Source organism: Echinops telfairi, unplaced genomic scaffold (assembly GCF_000313985.2).
Source record: "Echinops telfairi isolate 266 unplaced genomic scaffold, ASM31398v2 ScPeMD7_7425;HRSCAF=8463, whole genome shotgun sequence".
Taxonomy (NCBI): domain Eukaryota; kingdom Metazoa; phylum Chordata; class Mammalia; order Afrosoricida; family Tenrecidae; genus Echinops; species Echinops telfairi.
In genome coordinates this window covers 3,560,713-3,580,168 of record NW_022111325.1, presented here as the reverse complement: position 1 = coordinate 3,580,168, position 19,456 = coordinate 3,560,713, and the positions used below count along the sequence as shown (strand labels likewise).

The 19,456-nt window shown below is 57.5% G+C and overlaps 2 protein-coding genes across 6 annotated transcripts in view; one reads left to right on the top strand and one right to left on the bottom strand.

Annotated features, from left to right (window-relative positions):
* ARHGEF11 (Rho guanine nucleotide exchange factor 11) overlaps nt 1–13,529 on the top strand; it is a 72,469-nt gene extending 58,940 nt beyond the window's left edge. For 4 of the 5 annotated variants that reach the window (XM_045298402.1, XM_045298406.1, XM_045298405.1 and 1 more), the window contains 13 exons: nt 184–301; nt 1,547–1,725; nt 2,147–2,222; nt 2,490–2,648; nt 3,195–3,285; nt 3,855–3,965; nt 4,199–4,269; nt 5,206–5,427; nt 5,609–5,971; nt 6,915–7,010; nt 7,920–8,167; nt 8,346–8,535; nt 9,010–10,104. In XM_045298402.1, the coding sequence (XP_045154337.1) occupies nt 184–301; nt 1,547–1,725; nt 2,147–2,222; nt 2,490–2,648; nt 3,195–3,285; nt 3,855–3,965; nt 4,199–4,269; nt 5,206–5,427; nt 5,609–5,971; nt 6,915–7,010; nt 7,920–8,167; nt 8,346–8,535; nt 9,010–9,062 (1,977 nt within the window). In that variant the 3' untranslated portion in view covers nt 9,063–10,104. Of the gene's footprint in view, nt 1–183; nt 302–1,546; nt 1,726–2,146; nt 2,223–2,489; nt 2,649–3,194; nt 3,286–3,854; nt 3,966–4,198; nt 4,270–5,205; nt 5,428–5,608; nt 5,972–6,914; nt 7,011–7,919; nt 8,168–8,345; nt 8,536–9,009; nt 10,105–10,382; nt 10,459–12,654 lie in introns of those variants that run through there. The other variant, XM_045298403.1, reaches the window with a different exon arrangement.
* The window catches only part of LRRC71 (leucine rich repeat containing 71), a 10,548-nt gene continuing 2,575 nt past the window's right edge, over nt 11,484–19,456 (bottom strand). Inside the window, exons 3-14 of the mRNA XM_045298358.1 lie at nt 19,371–19,446; nt 19,086–19,163; nt 18,215–18,283; nt 17,618–17,777; nt 17,461–17,544; nt 17,277–17,366; nt 16,612–16,764; nt 16,408–16,501; nt 16,020–16,108; nt 12,162–12,273; nt 11,771–11,892; nt 11,484–11,603 (exon numbers count right to left, since the gene is read on the bottom strand). Coding sequence (XP_045154293.1) covers nt 11,484–11,603; nt 11,771–11,892; nt 12,162–12,273; nt 16,020–16,108; nt 16,408–16,501; nt 16,612–16,764; nt 17,277–17,366; nt 17,461–17,544; nt 17,618–17,777; nt 18,215–18,283; nt 19,086–19,163; nt 19,371–19,446 — 1,247 coding nt within the window. The remainder of the gene's footprint in view (nt 11,604–11,770; nt 11,893–12,161; nt 12,274–16,019; nt 16,109–16,407; nt 16,502–16,611; nt 16,765–17,276; nt 17,367–17,460; nt 17,545–17,617; nt 17,778–18,214; nt 18,284–19,085; nt 19,164–19,370; nt 19,447–19,456) is intronic.

Here is a 19,456-nt window from a genome sequence, read left to right as displayed (position 1 = left end):
CCACCCCAAATATTTAAGGCATAAGCTGCCATCACCGATTCTGAATGACCCATCTGGGATTAGGTACCATCTGACATGTTCACGTCCTCTGATCCAAAGCCTGTCAGCCATCAGCTGGCTCCCAGCCAGGCTGAGGCCTTCCTCTCCCCCGACTGTTCTCTCTCTCGCTCACTTGCCGTCTAGGAGGCCGAGAGCCACCCCCAGTGCCGGAGGCTGCAGCTCCGAGACCTGATCATTTCCGAGATGCAGCGTCTCACCAAGTACCCGCTGCTGCTGGAGAACATCATCAGGCACACGGAGGGTAGGGCACGGAGAGGGACCAGCGCCGCGTTGCGGCGGTGGCGGGAGAGCTGGGTGCAAAGCTTACGTCTAGCGGGACTGACTCTGTGCCTTCCACACACCACCTGGCCTGCTGCAGTGCAGGCCTCAAAAGAAGATCGTTGTGAAGGTGCTTGGGGAAGTCCGTAGTGCCCAGCAGTGGGAGCTGGTGGCCACCACTAGTCTGTAGGGGGCTTGGGGCAAAGCAGAGAAAAGCACTGTCCTCTGAATGGCCGGAGCCCCAGTTGCATCGTGGTTACCCAGTGGGCTAGAGTTCGAAAACCACAGCCCCTCCGCGGGAGAAAGATGCGCTTTCTACTTCAGAAAAGTGTTACGACCTCGGAGACCCACAGGGGCAGTTCCACCCTGACCTGGGGGGTCGCTATGAGTGGTCACCAACTGGAAGGCAGTGAGTTTGGGGTTGTTTGTGTGGACACGCAGCCTGGCAGGTGGAGGTGGTGGTGGTTCCGTTCCACAGGAAGACCAGAATCGGCTCAGCAGCAGCTGGTGTGGGTTTGGTTTCGTCCCCTCCCTACTCCACTTGTCCGTGAGGGGCAAGAAGACACAGCCCTCTGGTTGCCCTGAGAGGGTAGGGCCTGGCTGCGTGGGGCGCTGGCCCCCATCCTTGGGGGCCTGTCATCTTACCTCACCACACATCCAGGCATCGGTGTGCAAGCAGAGCTGCTGGAACTTGCACCTGGTTGAGCAGGCAGGAAGATCCCCCCCCAGCTCTGAGTTGGGCCCACTTCAGGTTTTTAAGGTTAGGCAACTGCAGCTTGTCTGGTCCTATTCAGATTTCCTGGTTTAAGGCCGCTGGTTCACTATGGGTACAGGTGGTGGTTCGATGTCCAGTGTGGGGCAGAACCAGGCAGCCAGGCCCTGCACTGTCCTGACTCTCACGGAGCCCACCGTGTCCCTGGCGTCGGTTGAGAGCCTTCCAGCCGGAGGGGCGGCTCTTTTGGCACTTTCTCAGCCAGTGTGCCTTATTCTCTGTAAGCTGTTCACAGTCGGTCCACAGGTCTTTCTTCCTCCTCTTAGTCTGGAGGCTTCTCTGAAACCTGTCCAGCGAGTGGGGGGAACCCTTCTGGTATTGAAAATGTGAGTGGCATAGCGTCCAGCCTCACAGCCACATACCAGCCAACACAGGAGGACGGACGGGGGTGCATGCAGGCCGTCTGACTGGCAGGCGGAGGCAGATCCGCTGATGATCTCCTCTGGCTGTTCATAGGTGGCACCTCTGAGCATGAGAAGCTCTGCCGGGCCCGAGATCAGTGCCGGGAAATTCTCAAGCATGTGAATGAAGCCGTGAAGCAGACGGAGAACCGGCACCGTCTGGAGGGCTACCAGAAACGCTTGGATGCCACCTCCTTGGAGAGGGCCAGCAACCCCCTGGCAGTGGAGTTCAAGGTAGGAGGAGAGGCAGCCTGAGGAGCAGGAGTCTGACCAGGGCCTGCAGAGTGTTGGAGGACGCATGCGGGGACCTGTTTCTGACCCTGATGGTGGTGAGGGCCTTAGCCACGCGACATGGCTGCTGCCACCTCATCCTTAGGTAGAGACGAGGACAGGCAGCCCACCAAGCACGATGGTTATGGGTTAGGGCGCAGCCTGGGGTGTGGAGGAAGGGTGAGCAGGTTGGGAACCTGAGGTGAAGATGGAGACCATGCAGGAGAGGATCAAGCTGATGAGTGGGCGGGGCCGAGCAGAAGCTGATTTCCTTAGGAAGGTAGATGGCATTGGTGAGGGTCTGTATTTCCCCCGCCAGCTCCACCCACTGAGAAGGTTCTCAAATGCTTGTTGAGCGCGTAAGTGAATGGTGTCTCCTTCACAGAGCCTGGATCTTACCACCAGGAAGATGATCCACGAGGGACCCCTGACCTGGAGGATCAGCAAAGACAAAACCTTGGGTATGTGCCGGGCCCTGTGGGGGGTGGGCTTCCCCTGGGCCCCCCCTCCCTGGGTCGTAAGCCCTGGAACCTCTTTCTCTAAAGGAGTCTGTGAGGCACCAGAGAAGCAGCTTGGAAGGAGACCTGGGCCTAGCCTGGGACTTCTTCAGCACAGGGAGAGGGTGTGGCCCCACTGGGCTTTCGAGACCTTGGGGCCATGCATCCCTGGTGCTCCTGAGGGGTTAGGGGGCCACAGGGAGGGCTCACCTGTCGGCCCGCGCCTCGCAGACCTGCACGTGCTGTTGCTGGAAGACCTGCTGGTGCTGCTGCAGAAGCAGGACGAAAAGCTGCTGCTCAAGTGCCACAGTAAGACGGCCGCCGACAGCAAGCAGACCTTCAGCCCTGTGCTCAAGCTCAACGCCCTGCTCGTCCGCTCAGTGGCCACAGGTACCTGCGGTCCCCAGAGGGACAGGGTGGACATGCCTAGGCGACTGGGATGTGGGCTCAGGACAGCTAGGCAGGGCCCCGAAAGGATGGGTGTGGCGGGAAAGAGACAAGCACTCCTGCTGGAAGAGGGGCCGGGGCGGAAACCTGCAAGCGTAAAGGCAGCAGAGAGAGAGAGGAGAGGGGAGAGGGGGATAGATGTGGGGCACTGGGAGAGGTGGAGTGCGGCATTGTCTGGCTCGCTCGCCCGCCCTCTTCAGCTTGTACTCCAGAGAAGCCCTGGGTTTGGGAAGTCATTGAGCCCAGGAGCAGCGAGTGGGTGTCAGCAGTCACTGTCAGAGCAGGCAGGGTCACGGACTGGCCGCGAGCAATGGCCTTAGGAACCCCAGGACAGCCTCTATCCCCTCTGTGAGTGGGACCTGGGGGGATCTTATGGCCCAGGTCTGTCTCAGCCCACATTTGTGCCTCATGCCGAAGGTCACTGTCCTGGCTAGGCTCGAAGGCTCTGCTGTGCCACCATGAAGGCCCTTCCTGCTTCCTTCCTCACAGATAAGCGTGCCTTCTTCATCATCTGCACGTCTGAGCTGGGGCCGCCCCAGATTTACGAGCTGGTCGCAGTGACATCATCAGACAAGAACACGTGAGATTGATTGCGGGGTCCCACGTAACCGCCGCCCCTGGGACCAGGGTGGTGTGTATGAGGACGGTGGGCACAGGGTGGGGAAGACGGGAAGGATGCCCTCAGGAGCTGTCAGGGTCACCTCCCCTGAGCCCTAAGTTAGAGCATGAGTGTCCAGCACCTTCCAGCCACTGTTGTGGCTTCTCATCAGCCCCCTTCTCTCTCCCCTGGCCCACCCAGCATGTGTTCTGACACGTTTGCCCTAGCCTGGTCCCCACAGTGACCGGCTGCGGGCAGGTGTGCGGGCAGGCGCTGCCATAGTGAAGGAGACGTTGTGTCCTACAGTTGTCAGCCTCTGGGGTCTGGCTGTGAAAAGGGACAATGAGACATGGCACAGAGGCTGGTGGTCAGTCAGTGATAGTTGTGAGAACAGCACCCCAGGAAGCCACTCGTCAGGACTCGGGTGGTGGACCCTCGCAGGCAGAATCGGGGCCAGCCTTGGAGAGGGCTTCAGAGCACAGGCTCAAGAGGGTCGCTGGGCTGCCCTGGCCCTGCCCTCACACCCGCCTTCTCCTGCTGCCGAGCTACAGATGGATGGAGCTCCTGGACGAGGCCGTGCGGAACGCCACCAGGCACCCTGGAGCAGCCCCCGTGCCCATCCAGCCGCCTCCGGCAGCCCACCCGCGGCGGGTGCCCGGCAGGTGCCATGCTCTGCTCAGGCCTCCCACCTAGCTCCCCTCCAAGCTCCTGCTGTCGGCTGCTTCTGAACCTTCACTGGGGTGCTGGGGGAGGGAGTGAACAGCCCCCAATAGGGAAATGCTGAGGGGGGAGCACCACATAACCCCGCCTCCTCCCAGACTGCCAGGGCCCTTCCTTGTTGGGGCTCCAGAGTGGGATTTTCCGGCCCCTCACCCTTGCTGCTTGCTTCCCTCAGGGTGGGACTGGATGAGTCAGAGGTGTTCCACAGGCGCAGTTCTGAACCAGAGCCTGAGGAGCTGCCCGGAGGTAAGGAGGCTGAGGTCGGGCACTGGTCCAGGCTGTGCAGACTGAGGGAGATGACAGAAACAGATCAGACTGAGCTCTGAGCTTGTGGGGGAAGCCACCCGGGGAGGGGGGCGTTGTGCAGAGTCAGAGTGGACTGGCTCGTTAAGCGGAAGAAGGGCATTCACCCACGAATGAGAATGAAGGGCTTACTGTGGGAACAAAGGCGCACGCAGGTAGAGGTGGGCACCCAGGGGCTGAAGACTGCCTTCCTGGGGTGGAGCTCTTGGGGACCCAAGTAGAATTCCCATGGAGAGTTGGTGTGTGGATTAGAGTGGGGTCTTGGCATGCACTCCCTGGCCAGGCCCGTCTGCACACAGCCTTCTGTCATGGTCGCTGCACCACCTGCTCTAACCAGCCCTCTTGAGCCCCACACAGTGGTTGGTTATGTCTGTTCTCGCCACAGCGCTCGGCCACACTCTTACAAACAAAATCATTGACGTGATTCGTTCAAGTCTCGCTAGACTTAGCCACACTCTTTTTTTTTTTAATCATTTAATTGGGAGTTCGTACAATTCTTATCTCAGTCTATACATACATCCATTGTGTCAAGCACATATGTACATTTGTTGCCTTCATCCTCAAAGCATTTGCCTTCTACTTGAGCCCTTAATATCAGCTGCTCATTTTCCCTTTCCCTACCCACTACCCCCTCCCTCATGAACCCTTCATAATTCATAAATTATTATTTTGTCATGTTACACTGTCCAACGTCCCCCAGGGAGGAGACTATACAAAGATTCTTATAATCAGTTGACTTAGCCACATTCTTAAAGACGAAATCTTTTACTTGATTCATTCAGATTCCACTAGGTTAAGCTCCTTGGCGTGTGTGCCTAGCACCTGGAACAGTACCTGCCCACCCTGTTCTCCAGCCTTACACTCCCCTCTCCTCCACAGCAGACCCCAGGCCCCAGCAGAGGGCCCGAGGGCCACACCCCATCCTGTTAGAGGACCCTGAGCCGGAAGGCAGTAGAGAGGAGGAGGGGCTTGGGGTCCTCCCTCACCTCCCCTCGCCCCTGGATGGAGAGAACATAGACATCGGGACAAAGGACCCCGTCCATGTGCCCCTCCCCGGCCCTCTGTTCACGGAAGGGCTCGCCGAGTCAGCTCTGGAAGATGGTGAGTGGCTGGGGGCCTGGCCATCAGCCCCTGGGGCCCCGTAGCATGGCCATTGTGAGCCGGCCTCCCTGCCCGCCCCCTGTACAGTGGCACTCACACAGCTCCCTGTGGCAGGGCGGGCAGCCATGGCACTGGGGTGGCCTGGGCTGTGCCGGGGCAGCCATCCCCCACTTCCTTCCAGTGGAGAGCCTGCGGCGCCTGATCCTGTGCAGCCTGCAGCCAAGCCCCTCCACCGGACCCCCAGCCACCGCCGAGCCTGAGGATGACCTGACACCCACCCCTTCAGTCATCAGCATCACCTCGCACCCCTGGGACCCTGGCTCCCCCGGGCAGGCCCCCAGTGTGGGCGAGGGGGGCACCCCCCAGTACCCCGGGCTAGAAGGTGACCAGCCAGAGCCGGAGGACATGGTGCCTTGCTCGCTGGAAGATTTGCCCCCAAGAACCAGAAACTCTGGCATCTGGGAGTCTCCCGAGCTAGATGAGGACCCAGCTGAAGAGGCTTCACACGCAGAGGCAGCAGGAGGTTACAAAGTTGTGAGAAAAGGTAAAACCCACTAGGGCTTTGCAGGGAACAGGTGGCCGCATTGCCAGGGTTGAGGCCCATCTGCCAGCTGCAGCCTGCCCCCCACCCCCCACCTGCTGTTGAAATCACTCCAAGGCGAGGTTCACAGCTGCTTCCTGTCTGGGTGGCCTCCCCATTCTACAATGTGGGGGTGTTACCTATCGCCTGGCCCAAATCAAGTGTCCATCCGCATTCCTGAGGAGGGAGCAGATGATAAACACACTCCCTGCCCTCAAGCCCACAGAACTGCCCCCGGGGTGAGGGGGGTGCAGTTCTAAGGCTGTAACTCTTCATGGGCATAGAGAGCCTCCTCTTTCTCCCTCTGAGCGCCGGTGCTTTCGAATTTCTGACACTTGCCATTAGCAGCGCAAAGCATAACCAGGTGTCCTTCGGGCAAAACGGTAGCACTCCGGCTGTCAGTCACCAAGGACGGGCAGCATGGGGCTGCAGCTGGGGGCAGAGGCAGATGGAAGAGGAGTGGCCCCAGGATGAGACTGGGGGCCAGGAGTGTGGTTGGATGGGTGAGGTGGCAGGGGCCCCCTGGGCCGTGGGCAGCATTGAGAAAAGCAAGGGGCAGAGACGCGTGTGAGCCTGTGGGAGGGAGGAGGGAGGCGGGGTCAGGAAGAAGCCAGAGGCAGGTGTGAGGAGTTCGTGAGAGGGGTTTCTTGTCCTCCCTCCCAGTGTTCAGCTCTGCCTCCTTTCCGCCCCAGTCTCTGGACGCTGGCCTGCCTTCTCTCTCGGTGAATGGTGGACAGTTCCCCGGCTCCCTGGGTTGTGATCATGTGCGAGCCTGTGTTCACTGTTGTTCTTCCCTTTTTCTCTCCCCCGCCCTGCCCCCACTCCTTCCTCCTCTCGCCCCTCTCCTCGCCCTGTCTCTCGGCCCCTCTCCCTGGTGGTGGTGGTGGTGGTGGTGGTGTCGGTGCAGCTGAGGTGGCAGGCAGCAAGGTTGGCCCTGCACTACCAGAGAGTGGCCAGTCAGAGCCTGAGCCTCCTGACGTGGAAGGCGGAGCAAAGGCTGCGGGTAATAAACTTCCCCTCGGAGCAGAGGCAGGCCAGGGCTGGAGTGTGGGGCCTGCGGGGCTGGGGAACCAGGGCCCCTCCTGCAGGCACGTGGGCGCAGGCTCTGCACGCAGGCACTGTGCCCCCCCCTCCTGGCTGGATGCTGGGGACTGGTGGGAAGTGGGCCTGTGCAGCCTTCTGATGCAGCCCTACGTAGCCCCTTGGTGAGAGTGGGACTGGCCCTTGGCAGCACAGTGGCTCTAGGGCCAGCGAAACCTAGCCTGGTGCCCCTGTGCCCAACACTGAGCAGCTGCTTAGCCACCCCAGCCAGGGCCCTGGGGAGATGTGCTTGCAGCACCTCCGCCCGGGTTCCAGGGGCTCTGCTGCCCCACCCAGGTCCTGGGCTCCTTCCTGCAGCCATCTTGCCAGCCGGCAGCAGAGCCTAGAGCAGGGGTCCTCAAACTATTTAAACAGGGGGCCTCAGACCCATTGGAGGGCTGGACTGTAGTTTAAAAAAAACTATGAACAGATTCCTATGCACACTGCACATATTTTATTTTGAAGGGAAAAAGGGGTGGGCAAAAACACCCGGCGGGCTGGATAAATATCCTTGGCAGGCCGTAGTTTGAGGACCCCTGGCCTAGAGGGTTGGTGAAATGGGGTTGCTGTCTGCTGCTCTTCACCCCGAGCCCCTGCCACTTCCTTTGGCACACGTTGTGCCGTGTTGGCCCTAGCCTGTGTCACAGAGCCTCATGGCAGGCTCTCGTGAAAGGAGAGGCTCAAGAGTAGACAGGGTAGAGCTGCCCTGCCTTGGGCCCTCCTAGGCCTGTTCTCAGTCTGCATGTGGAACGCCCAGAGACTGGGGGCTGCCTAAGACCCTCCTCACCTCCGTATCTCTCTCCCTCCCTCCCTCTCTCGTTCTGGGGCACAGGGAACTGTTTTTATGTCAGCATGCCAGCAGGCCCCCAGGACTCCACCACTGACCCTTCAGGGGCACCCACCAGCCCCTCCCAGCCTGACTGCCACCCTGCCTGGAAGCCTGGGCGCCCGCCCCCGCTTCGGGATGGCAGTGGAGCACAGAGATGCCCCAGCCATTTTCCTCCCAGCCTGGCCCTCAGGGATGTGGGCACAATCTTCCGCACCATCGAGCAGCTCACCCTCAAGCTCAACAGGCTCAAGGTGAGGGGAACAGAGTTTGGGCACCGGGGGGCCTCTGACTGTCACCCGAGGCCATGCCCTGTAAGTGAAAGCGCGTCTGGGTCCTGTCCCACCACGCCCAGCCGTCGCCTTCGCTGGCAGCTCCACCCCAGGGCCCTCGGGAGGAACGGAAGGCCTTGAGCACAGACTTTGCCTGCAGGACATGGAGCTCGCCCACCGGGAGCTACTGAAGTCCCTGGGTGGAGGGTCGTCTGGTGGCACCACACCTGTGGGCAGCTTTCACGCAGAGGCAGTGAGGTGGACAGACAGCTCCCTCTCACCCTCAGCCAAGGAGCCCCTCGTCTCGGACTCCAGGGACAGCCACGAGCTGAGGCTTTGCCCTGAGGACGGTGAGTGAAGCGAGTCCTAACTGCCCAAGGGGGAAGCCCACCAGTTAGTGAGGAGACGTGCCAAGCAGCAAAGGGTTGGGGGGAGGGGAAGGGTGGTACAGAACCATCGCCTGCACTCAGAAAGAAATCTAAGGAAGCCCACACATGGGTGCTGAAAAAGAGGCGACTTGGAATTGGCCCCCCTTTTTCCTTGGGCCATGAAGAAAGCAAATGGTTGGGGGAGGAAGCCAGGCCTCGAGTCTAAGATCCATTGGTGCTTCCAGGAGAGCAGTTGTTCGGGAACATGGGGCCCGAGGACCGGCAGAACCAAAGGTGTTCGCAGACAACAGCCTTTTCAGGCCCCATGAGAAACTTTAGGGACAGGGGAAAAGAGCGCCTTGTCACCATGGGTGACGCTGAAGGAGCCAAGGCAAAGCCCAGGATGGGCTCAGCCCCAAAGCCCATTGGTTCTTCCTGTCGCCACCCCTCCTGCAGGCGCCAACTCCCCGCTGGAAGACAGGGCCACAGCCACAGCCCCAGGACTGTGACCACCCAAACCACCAACTCCTCTGTGACCCACTCCTCCCTCAGACTGGCCTGAGGCAGGGGCCCGGGTGGGAGCCCCAGACCTGTTCCCCAGGGTGTAGCCATGTGGGGACTGGGATCCAGCCAAGGCCTGGGAAGGAGGCCCGCATGTTGCTTGGTCTGCTCGGATTGGAGTCAGTTTCAGTGTCTTTCCCCATCCTTCAGCCTGACCCCCGCCCACCCCCCAAGGCCTCTCCCATCTCCTAAGCATGCTGACTGCATCTGGACAGGCCCCCACTGACAAGTCTGCCTCCAAGCCCCACCTCCCTGTGGCCCCCAGACTTGCAAGCACGAGGAGGAGTCTTCTGTGTAGATGCACTTTGCTCCTTCCTCGCACTCCCAGGACCCCAGGGCTGGGGTGGGCTGCCTCCCCCATTCTCTGTCACTTTGGTTCCCTATGAATATGTATGTATTGTATGTGCATCTTCGCCATTGTAAATAACTACTGCCTTTTTTGTTTCTGTTCCTGGGGTGCTGGAGGCAGTTAGAAAGGGTAGCTGAGATGAGGGGGCCCCCTCGTATCTCCAAGTGAACAGAACTTCCTCACCACCCCCAACACCGGTCCAGCTCCAGGGTCAGGGCCAAAAGGTAGCCCTGTCCCCTGTGGGTGAGCGCCAGGCCCAGCCTGTGAGCTTGATGCTGACTGCTCCCTCCTTCCGAGATGGGAACACAGACCCTGTCTCTGTAGAAAACCCAGTGTGAGGTACAGAGCTGAGAACTGGCTCCCTGAAGGTCAGGCAAGGGAAAAGAATGCTGGGTTAGCCCAGGACCATCCCCGGGGCCCACAGCATGGGCCCCATTCCCACATCCTCGTTCCTCGCCCCACTACTAGAATATACACACTGTGCTAGGTGTATATATACATATATATATAAATATATATAATATATAAAATATAGATCAATGGAAATGACTGTTTTGCTGTTCAGATAATGTATACTCTTATTTTCTTCTCTTCATGGTTAATTTTTTGTTTTGTTTTTTTAAGAAAAGTTAAATATTCAACTGTGGTAGTGTGTGTAATTCTTGGAATTACTGCGAAAAAAAGACACTGGTGTTTTTTTCCCTGTGGACCGGGTGCAATTTCACACAACAGAATAATGATACCCCCCACACCCATCCCAAACCCTCATCCACATATTCTCCCAAGCGTGGGTTCACGAGTGCTCAGTGAACGAGACGCGCTGGACTACATGTGTTTGGTGCACATTCGTGCATGTGCAATGAACCAGCGTTGAGGTCCTCCCCTTTCCTGCTCTCACCTCCTGCCCCACCTCCCACAGGCTCAGACACCTCCCAGGAGATGGGGTAGCAGTGAGGCCACTTCCCCAGGACTGTAACCTCCGTCCATTATCACCTGTGAGTCTTCCTCTTTGTTGTTGAAGAATAAGTGACATTCTTTTTCAGCATGAAATATCTAGTATTTGATCTCAAACTAGGTCTGGCCCTCGCAGCGTCCAGTCTAGCTGCACGTCTGTCATGCACACGTCGGGGGCCAGACGGGGGCTTGTGACAGCTCTAGAAGTACTGGGGTGGGGGTAAGGAGACCCCATCCACACTGTGCTCAGTGATGGGAATCCAGGGAGGTGGAAGGTCTCCTCTGGAGAGGCTGACCAGCAGCTTCAGAACGGCGGGGCAGCGCAGTCTGGGGTGGGAGCACAAGGGCTCCAAGGCTGAAGGCCTAGGGAGCAGCAGCACACAGGACAGCGGGGAGGCCGAGACCAGGGTGCAGCATGAGGGAGCCGTGGACAGGTTAAGCCAGCCCAAAGCTGGGGAAGACGCCAAGCCCCAGTTCACCTCCACCTCCTCTGGCCTCTCAGGAGCCAGGCCCTTGCATTCTGGACACTGTCCACGCGCTGCGCACTGAAAGGCAGCCCAGAAGGTTCAGACGTGGGGCCCAGGTGTCTTGCTTCAGATAACTAACATCTCACACTGTCGTCAGGGTCACGTGGCAGGTTTGGACATGGTATTTAAATGGCAGTGAGCCTAGCAACCAAGTGGTCTGCCACTTCTGAAACAGTGTCAGAGACCTGGGCCAGATCCCACGGAACCGGCAGGGGAGGGACAAGCCCCTCCCAATCATACCCATTGACCCAGCCCAGCCCCTGCTCCTGTCTGCCTGAGCCTGTTGGCTGCAGGCACAGCCTGCAGAGCGCATTCCCTCTGGGAGACGGGCCAGGCTCCCTCCAGCAGAACTTGGAGGCCACTCACACCATCGCCGCTCCGCCCTTTCCAGCCGCAGGACCACACAATTGAGCCCGGCGCTTTCCCGGCTGGAACAAAATGTTCAGACCACCTCATGGGAACGTGCAGCTACCGCTTTGTTATTGGCCTGACCCCCCACCCCCACCCCGGGAGAGCAGCCCCCTCAGGGACAGGAAGGGCTAGACTGAGAAGGCCACGGCCTCCTCCTCCCGGGGCCTGGCCTTGTTCACAGGGTCCCGGGGCAGCATCAGCTCCTGGATCGTGGAGTGCACAGCGCATTGTGGGGGAAAGTAATTTTTCTGAAAGAGGAAAGGGCAGGCTGGCAGCTGAGGAGGAGATGGATGGATTAGGGCCTGGGGGACACGGGAGACTGGGCCGGAGGCTAGGTTGTGATCCAAGGAACTCCAGAAACACCTTGGGGATGGGAGGAGGCTGCCGGCAGCAACAGCGGGTGCTGGGAACTCACCGCCAGGGACAGCCAAAGCAGCCCCACAGGGCCTTTGGACGCCACTTTGGACTTGGAGACCTGCGCCTGGTACTGCACTGTGGCCAGGAAGCCCTCGAGCCCCACCTCCGTGATGCGGTTACCTGGGGGCAGGTGCGCACAGGCTGGCCTCGGACACCCCCACCAGAGCCAGCTGGCCTTCAGGCACAAGGCTAGCCCAGTGCCACCTTCCCAACCTGGTTTTCCACCCACTGCTCCTTTGACCACCCTCTCCTCCTTGACTTGGGCCCTACTCATAGCCCCATTCGAGAGGGTCTCAGACAACCCGATGCTCGCCCGGACCTGGGAGAACCGAGTAATGCCCCATGGGGTTAGGGGCACCTGCAGGGCCCGATGGGGCCGGCAAACATACGGAGAAGGTTGAGATGCAGAAGAACCCTGTTTCCCGGCATGAACACTTTTCCATCTCGGTGTACCACGGGCTCCAGGAGAGGGTTGACCATCTCCGTGGTTTCAGCAACCAGCTGTTGGGCAGAATACAAATGCCTGCCAAAGAGGAGCACTGGTGCAGAGGTCAATCATTCAGCCACATACACTCAAGAGATGAGGAAGCCACCCTCAAGAAGCACCTGGGCAGGGGGAGGGGGGTGTGGCGGGAGGGAAGGGGGACAGGACCAGCAGAGGAGGAGTAATGTGTAGTGTGACAGCAGCCAGCAGCAAGCTCAGGATGGTAGGCACAGGGGAGGGACATTTGACTGGGGGGGGTGGGGGTGGCAAAGCAGGTGAGCTACAATGAGAGCACTCAAATCACATCAGTGCCGACTCAGCAAGCCTGTGGGACAGGGTAGAACCGCCCCCTGGGTTACTGAGACTCAGGAGTAGAAAGCCTCATCTTTCTCCCACAGAGTGGCTGATGATTTTGAACAGCTGACCTTGGGGTTATCAGACCAACGCGTAGCCAGTATGCCACCAGAGGTCCTGAATGTGAGCGCCGCCAAGTGGACGTTATCAGATGAAGAGCAAGGGAAGTATTCCAGAAAAGGAAATGACAGACAGAGATGTGGGCATGAGAGGCGGGGAACAGCGTGTTGCATGCAGGTCTTGCAAAGTGTTCTAATGGCTAGAGGGCTGGAGGAGGGAGGGAGGGAAGGGGCACAGGAGAGCCCCAGATGGAGGCAACGGGAATCAGAAGGCAACACCCATTCCCTTCCTCCACTGGAACTGATTTTGTGAGCTCAGGCCTTGGGTGCCAGAGAAGACTTCCACACCAGGTTGTTCCCTGAAACGTCAACACCTCGATAAGAAAAAGACAAATCAATAATCCAACTAAATGGGCCGAGCCTCGAATTGACACTTCACCGAAGAAGACGTGGGCAGCCAACGAACAAAGAAACTGATCATTAGTGCCCCAAAGCTGGGCTCTGCCTTCAAGTTGATACCAACTCATAATCAGCCTATGGGGCAGGGTAGAACTGCCCCTGAGTCTTTTTCCCAAGGAGCAGCTGGCAGTTCCGAACTGCAGGCCAACATGTTAATAAGAAAGTTCAAAATTAAGTGAATGCCAGCAAGGTGTGGAGAGCCTAGAACTGGTGCACCCATGGCTCAATGGTGCTCCCTTAAAGCAGAGAAGGAAGAGGAACAGCATGTGACCCAGCAATCCCTCTATTTGGTATCTATTTTAGACAAATAAGGGCTGTGACATGAACAGATACATGCACACCTATGTTCATCGCAGCACTACAAAGGGGTAACCCCACCCCCCAGAAAACGGAATTTTTTTCCAAAGCTATGTATTTCAATTTTTTTACAAAACAACCCTATCACCTTCAAAGTACTCTCCATCACATGTAATACATTTGTCAAATCTATGATTCCATTCTTGGAAACAATTTTCAAACGCATCTGCTTGGATGACTGACAGCACCTCCCTCGTTATTTTCTTCACCTCTTCTACCTCCTCAAATCGCTGTCTTGTCATTCATTCCCAGAAACAAAAAGAAGCCACAGGGAATGAGGTCAGGTGGGCGGGGCGAGAGGGCTCCTGTTTTTTGCCAAAAACTGGTGCACTGCGATGGCTGTGGAAGCAGGTGTATTGTGGCAAAACCAGTCCCCCATCTGCCACAAATCAGGCCTTTTTTTGTTGTACACTGTTACACAGTCTTTTCAGAACCGCTAAATAGAAAGCTTGGTTAACAGTCTGACCTGGAGAATGAACTCCGTTCGAGAAGTTAACAGACAACCAGAAGGAGGTTTGTCATCAATCGACATTTCACCTTTTTTTTGACATTTCACCTTTTTGAAACAAGAAAATCGCTGGTACACCTGAGGTTTTCCCATAGCGCTGTCCTTGTAAGCTGTATTCAACATCATAGCATTTTATGCAGCATTTTTCCTGAGCAGAAAACATTTCCAGCTGCAGGAGGCTGTTAAATCGGCCATCACAAAATACAAGGTTCAAGTGAAACTGCTTTTGCCAAAAATTCACTGGCCAGAGAGAACCTTCCCAGGCAATGCCACTGGATGCACCAACTCAGAGCGAGTTACTGGATGCTTGCCTAACGGGAAAAGTGTACTATGAAAGCTCTGCCTAGCGGAGCTTTTTCCCCCTTTTTTTTCTGTTTTGTTTTGTTAGTAGAGGAGGGTACTCCCTCGTATTTCCAATAGCAAAGAAATGAAAACCTACCATATATGCCCGAATATCTGCCGAGGCACCTAATTTTACCACAAAAACGGTATTGAAAATGTGCTGAGAATCTCAGCTTATACTCACATATATAAGTAAATAAAAACTGCCCGGTGGCTGTGGAAGACGGGATAAAGAGACATTCACACGGGTACAAATTATGCAAGGTTGGAGAAGAAATCTATGAAGCACCCCATAACATGGGTGAACCTGCAGGGCATGATGCAGGTGAAATTCATTAACCACAAAAGGACAAATGTTTAAAAAAAAAAAAAAAGAAATGTATGAGACTGCTATTATTAAGACAAAAAAGTCAACAAAAATTCTTCATTTTAAAGAAGCCGCTTTTGATGGTTACTAGGGTGGGAGGGGAGATTACTGGCTAGAGGGCAGAGGAGTGTTAACTGAGGTGACGGCAATACTTGAGGAGGAGGTCAGCAAGACGTGATGGAGGCAGGGGGCCTGTGTGAGCAACACCGGAAATGCTGTGCATACACGGCCCTCCGTTCTAGGCTTGGGTGGATCCGTGGAGAGACCAGAAACCTCGTCTCATTCCACAGTGGGTTTTAATGTATGGTCATACACTCAGAAACCTCCTACTATTGCTAACTTTTTTTGCCACCCCATGTCCAGTTACACAACCCCTGTGGGGTCACAAACCACAGTGTAAGAAGCTCCAAAGACAATTGGGGTCTTAAGAGCTCCTGAGCAATCATTTAAGATGCAGCTCTGTCTGTGTGTGGAGGAGCCGCAAGGTGCACAGAAACAATCGGTCCACTGGACTCTGCACAGCCCTGAGACCAGAAGAAGCAGACGGTGCCTGGCCACCCTGACCACTGCTCTGACAAGAAGCACCTTAGGAGAGTAGGACAGAGCAGGAGAACAGACATGGAACAAAACTCACAATCAAAAGGGATGAGCAGGCTTACTGGGCAGAGATGGACACGAAAACCCACAGGCACACTGCACAACCATGGCTGTTCTCAGCCAAACGAGACATCTACGAGGGGAAGAGTAACACTAGGGAGGTGCACACACCTGAAGATGGTCAACCTTTTAAGACCAAAAGGGCAGCATTGACCCAAGGAACAGTTCAGGGGGCATGGAAACAGCAAGTGGGATAAGTGACGTTAGGTTGTGGAGGTTGCAAGCAGTGATGTAACGCAAAATGTATGTATGTTGTTGACTGGAAACGACTCTAAGCCTCCACTGTTCACAAAAAAAGGTTCGTTTTTTAAGTGAATTATATGCAAATAAAACTTTTTTAAGCCCTGCTTTCCTTAGGGCAGAAAATGAGATGCTTTGTAAGTAAGGGGCAGGTGGTAGTGCTGACCTAATGGCCCCTTGGGAAGCAGGTGGAGTAGAGACATTGACTCAAAAGTGTGGGCTAATCACAGAAAAGGAAGTGGGCTGGGCTGGGGCTTCATCTCAGGTGAGGTGGGGATTCCCACAGCATGTTCCAGGTGTGGCTGGCGCAGAAGCAAGGGAGGACATTTGAATGCAAGTGGCTGTTGCCGGGTGGAGACTTCCCTCCCGGAGGGGCTGAAGCAGCACCAGCCTGGAGCCCCACTTCTGCCAACAGCCTACCTCTGACTCCAGGAGGATGCTCCGCTTCTCTTTGCTCCCGGGCTTGATCCCCTTTCCCTTCACTGGCTTCTGCTCAGGGGCCGGCCCCTCTGGATCGGGAGGAGGAGCAGGGGGCACAGAGGAGAACTCTGACACCAACTGGGTTCCTTTTCTGAGGATAAAGCCACAGAACCCGCCCTCCCCCGGGAGATGAGGGATGGAGGGGGTTGGGTCAGTATGCCCTGGCAGGAAAGGCTGTCCCAGGGTCTCACTGTCAGAGAAAGGACGCCGGAGGGCATGACAAGAAGACCTATCTTGTCAGAACCAGGCGTGTGCAGGCCTCCAGCTTCCTGCCCAGTGCGCCTCCCTTTGCCTCTGGAGAGGCTGGCAGAGGGGCGCTCGAACTTACTCCCTTTGCCTGCCTTTGAGGCGTCTTCTTTCTTAGGGGTTCCTTGTGTGGGGGACTGCCCAGACCCGGACTTCTCCTCTTTCTTGACCACTTCCTGTAGAAGAGGTTAGAAGAGAAGTGAACGGTCCACCTTCCTGCGGGGAAGCAGCCTCTCTCCCTGTGTCCTTCCAGCACCCAAGGCTCTCTGGTCCCCAGGACACCTACCCCCGACTTCTCCTTCTTCTTTGCCCCCTGGCTCTTGAGGGTTTTCGAGGCCGACATCTTGTCTGTCTTGTCAGACAGTGCAAGGTTGCTGGCCCCGACGGCTTGATTCTTATCCCGGTCGGATTTGTAGTCCATATGTCGAGAGGAGGTAGGCTGTGGTCATAGAAATGAGAAGACAGAGGAAGAAGCCAGGGAGGGGGAGGGGAAGCCTTGGACCTGGGCTCTGAGTAGCTGGCCACCCCCACCACCAACCCCCCAAGCCTAAATCCCAAGAAAATATGGTTGAGGCTCCCCTGGGGTGAGGGGCAGTTGGAAAGAAACTGCAGAGGAGCCTGGGGGCCACTGAGGGAAGAGAGGCCCTAATTGTGAGGAGATAAATAGCAGCTAACGAATTCAGCTACGTGCCAGGCGCTCTTCTAAAGGCGACCTGAGAATTCATGCATTCAATCAACCCTCCCAAACCCCTCATGTGGAGGGTAGTTTGCATCCCTGCTTAACAGATTAGAAAACCGAGGCACTTGCTGGCTCTAGGACGAATCGGGTTTCAAATTCCGTCCGTTTAAGTCTAGCGTCTGCTTAGCCAACGTGTGTTAGGCAGTCAGGCCCAGGGAGAACATGTCAGGGCTAGGGGCACGGACCCGACAGCTGGCTGAGTGGCTCCTCACCGATCGTATTCGCTCCTGCGTCCCCTTCTCCAGCAGGAGGCGCCGGCGCTCCACCACCTCGATGTGGGTCAGCTCGAAAGGGCGCAGCACCTGGGCGAAGCAGGTCCTCCGCTAGCAGGAGCGTGCGGGGCGGGGCCAGCCCGCTGGTTACGCCCCTGCTCGGGCCACGCCCCGGCACACCCACCTCGGCCAGCTTCAGGGCTCCCTGGTCCTGGATGCGGTTGTGCGCCAGCGACAGCCAGAGCAGGGAGCGGTTCAGTCGGAGCCCCTGCGCAGGCGGGCGGGGAGTGAGGGGCTCGGCCAACCGCCCCAAGCCCCGGGCCTGCCCACTGCGCACGCACCTGGGCGATGTAGCCCGCGCCCTCGTCCCCGATGTGGTTGAAGCCCAGGTTGAGGGAGACAAGATTCTTGTTGCAGCTGTGCAGCGTGGACAGGGCCTGGCCCAGCAACTGCGCGCCGTGGTCGTCGATGTTGTTGTTCCGCAGAGACAGATGGGCAATCCTAGGGCAGGAGAGCAAGTCACGGGCACCGCAGCCCAGGGAGTTGGGTGGGAATAGGGAGAAAGACCGAGGGGGGCACAGGAGGGTCGGGCGTCCGGCCTGAGTTGAGGGTCCCTGGCTCGCCCTGTGTTGCAATCCACGCAATGTCAGCGGGTTTGCTTTGGCTAGGGAGCCCTAGTGGTGCAGTGGGCTAAGTGTTGCCCTGCTAAAGGAAAGGTTGATCGTTTACAGCCACCCACCAGCGCTTCTGCGGTAGAAAGATGAAACTCTGACGACCTAAGAGCCCTGTGGGGCAGTCCCGCTCCATCCTAGAGGCTCTGAGTGAGGACGAGAACATGGCAGTGAGGTGGTGGTTCCTTTGAGAACATGCTAGAGGGTGAGCATGGCTGCGGCAGAGAATGGCTTGTGGGAGGAGAGGGGAAGCAAAGGGAGTCTCACATGCTGTCCAATCCCATGAGCTTGTGATACGACTGCTCTGGCAGTGGGTTCCCCTCCAGAGACACCTTCCTGCGGGGGGTGGGGGGGGAGCTGAGAACCGGGGAACTTCAGAGGCCCCGAGGGGGTGAGGGGGCCTGGAAAGCAAACACGGGGAGTCGGGGACAACCTTCAGTAGAGTTGTATGTGACAGCTCCCCAGACTACGATGAACCCTTTAGTGTGACCATGAGAGAGGTCCTTGCCCAGAGTCAGTGACCTGTGGTTAGGTGGCCTCTGAGCTGGCCCACAATGACCCCACCTCCTGAGAGCCCTTCTGTGGTGGAACCCCTCCCCGTGGGTGGGAGCTGGACCTAGTGACTCGCTTGTAACCTGGAGAGGCAAAGGTAATGGGGTGCCCCTTCCCAGGGGAGGTGCCCCAAAGGGTGTGGCTTGCCTCCTGAGTGCTCCCAGAGCAAAGCTACCACGCACGTCCTGAGACACTCGACAGCCCATGTGCCAAGGACTACACCCACAGAGCCATTTCTGCCACTGCCACCAGGCTCCACAGGGCCTGCCCTGTCTGTTCCTCCCTCACTGGACGTGAGGCGGAGGACAAGGACTACATCTCACCAGCCCCTGGTGCAGCCCCAGGCAGCAAGGAGCAGGGGAGAGAAACTCTGAGTGGGGTGTCACCATGGGGGAAGGAGGACCTGAGACGGGGAGAGAGGGGGGGAGGCTCCTTGTTAGATGAACTTCAGGACCCAGCCTGATCCTATTTGGTCACAGGGCTGTCAGTCTAGGGCCACAGAAACCAGGGCCTGCCACCTCATACCAAACCACTCCCCACTGGCCACCTGGCTAAGCGCCCGCCCCTGGGGCCCCCCTCCGCTGACCTGAGTGTGGGTGAGCAGAGAGGCAGGAGGGCGATGAAGGTGGTCAGGGTCTTATCAGTCAGCCCCACCTTCCAAAAGCTGGAAAGACAGTAAGTACAGAAACAGCTGGAGCCTCCCCTTCCCAGGAAACCCAACCACCTCCCATCCACTCCGGCCCAGATTCCGCCCCCAAGCCCCTAAGGCTGCAGAATCCTCTCAGTTCTCTCCTGCATACCACCAAGAGTCCTATTCCCCACAGTGGCGGCCCACCCAGCCCCCGACCCCCAGCCCGAGACGGCCTCTTACTTGACGGCCTGCAGCTGGCTGAGGGCCGGCAGGCATTTCGAGAAGATGCCCAGAATGCGGTCCTCCACCTTCCAACCTGCAGACGC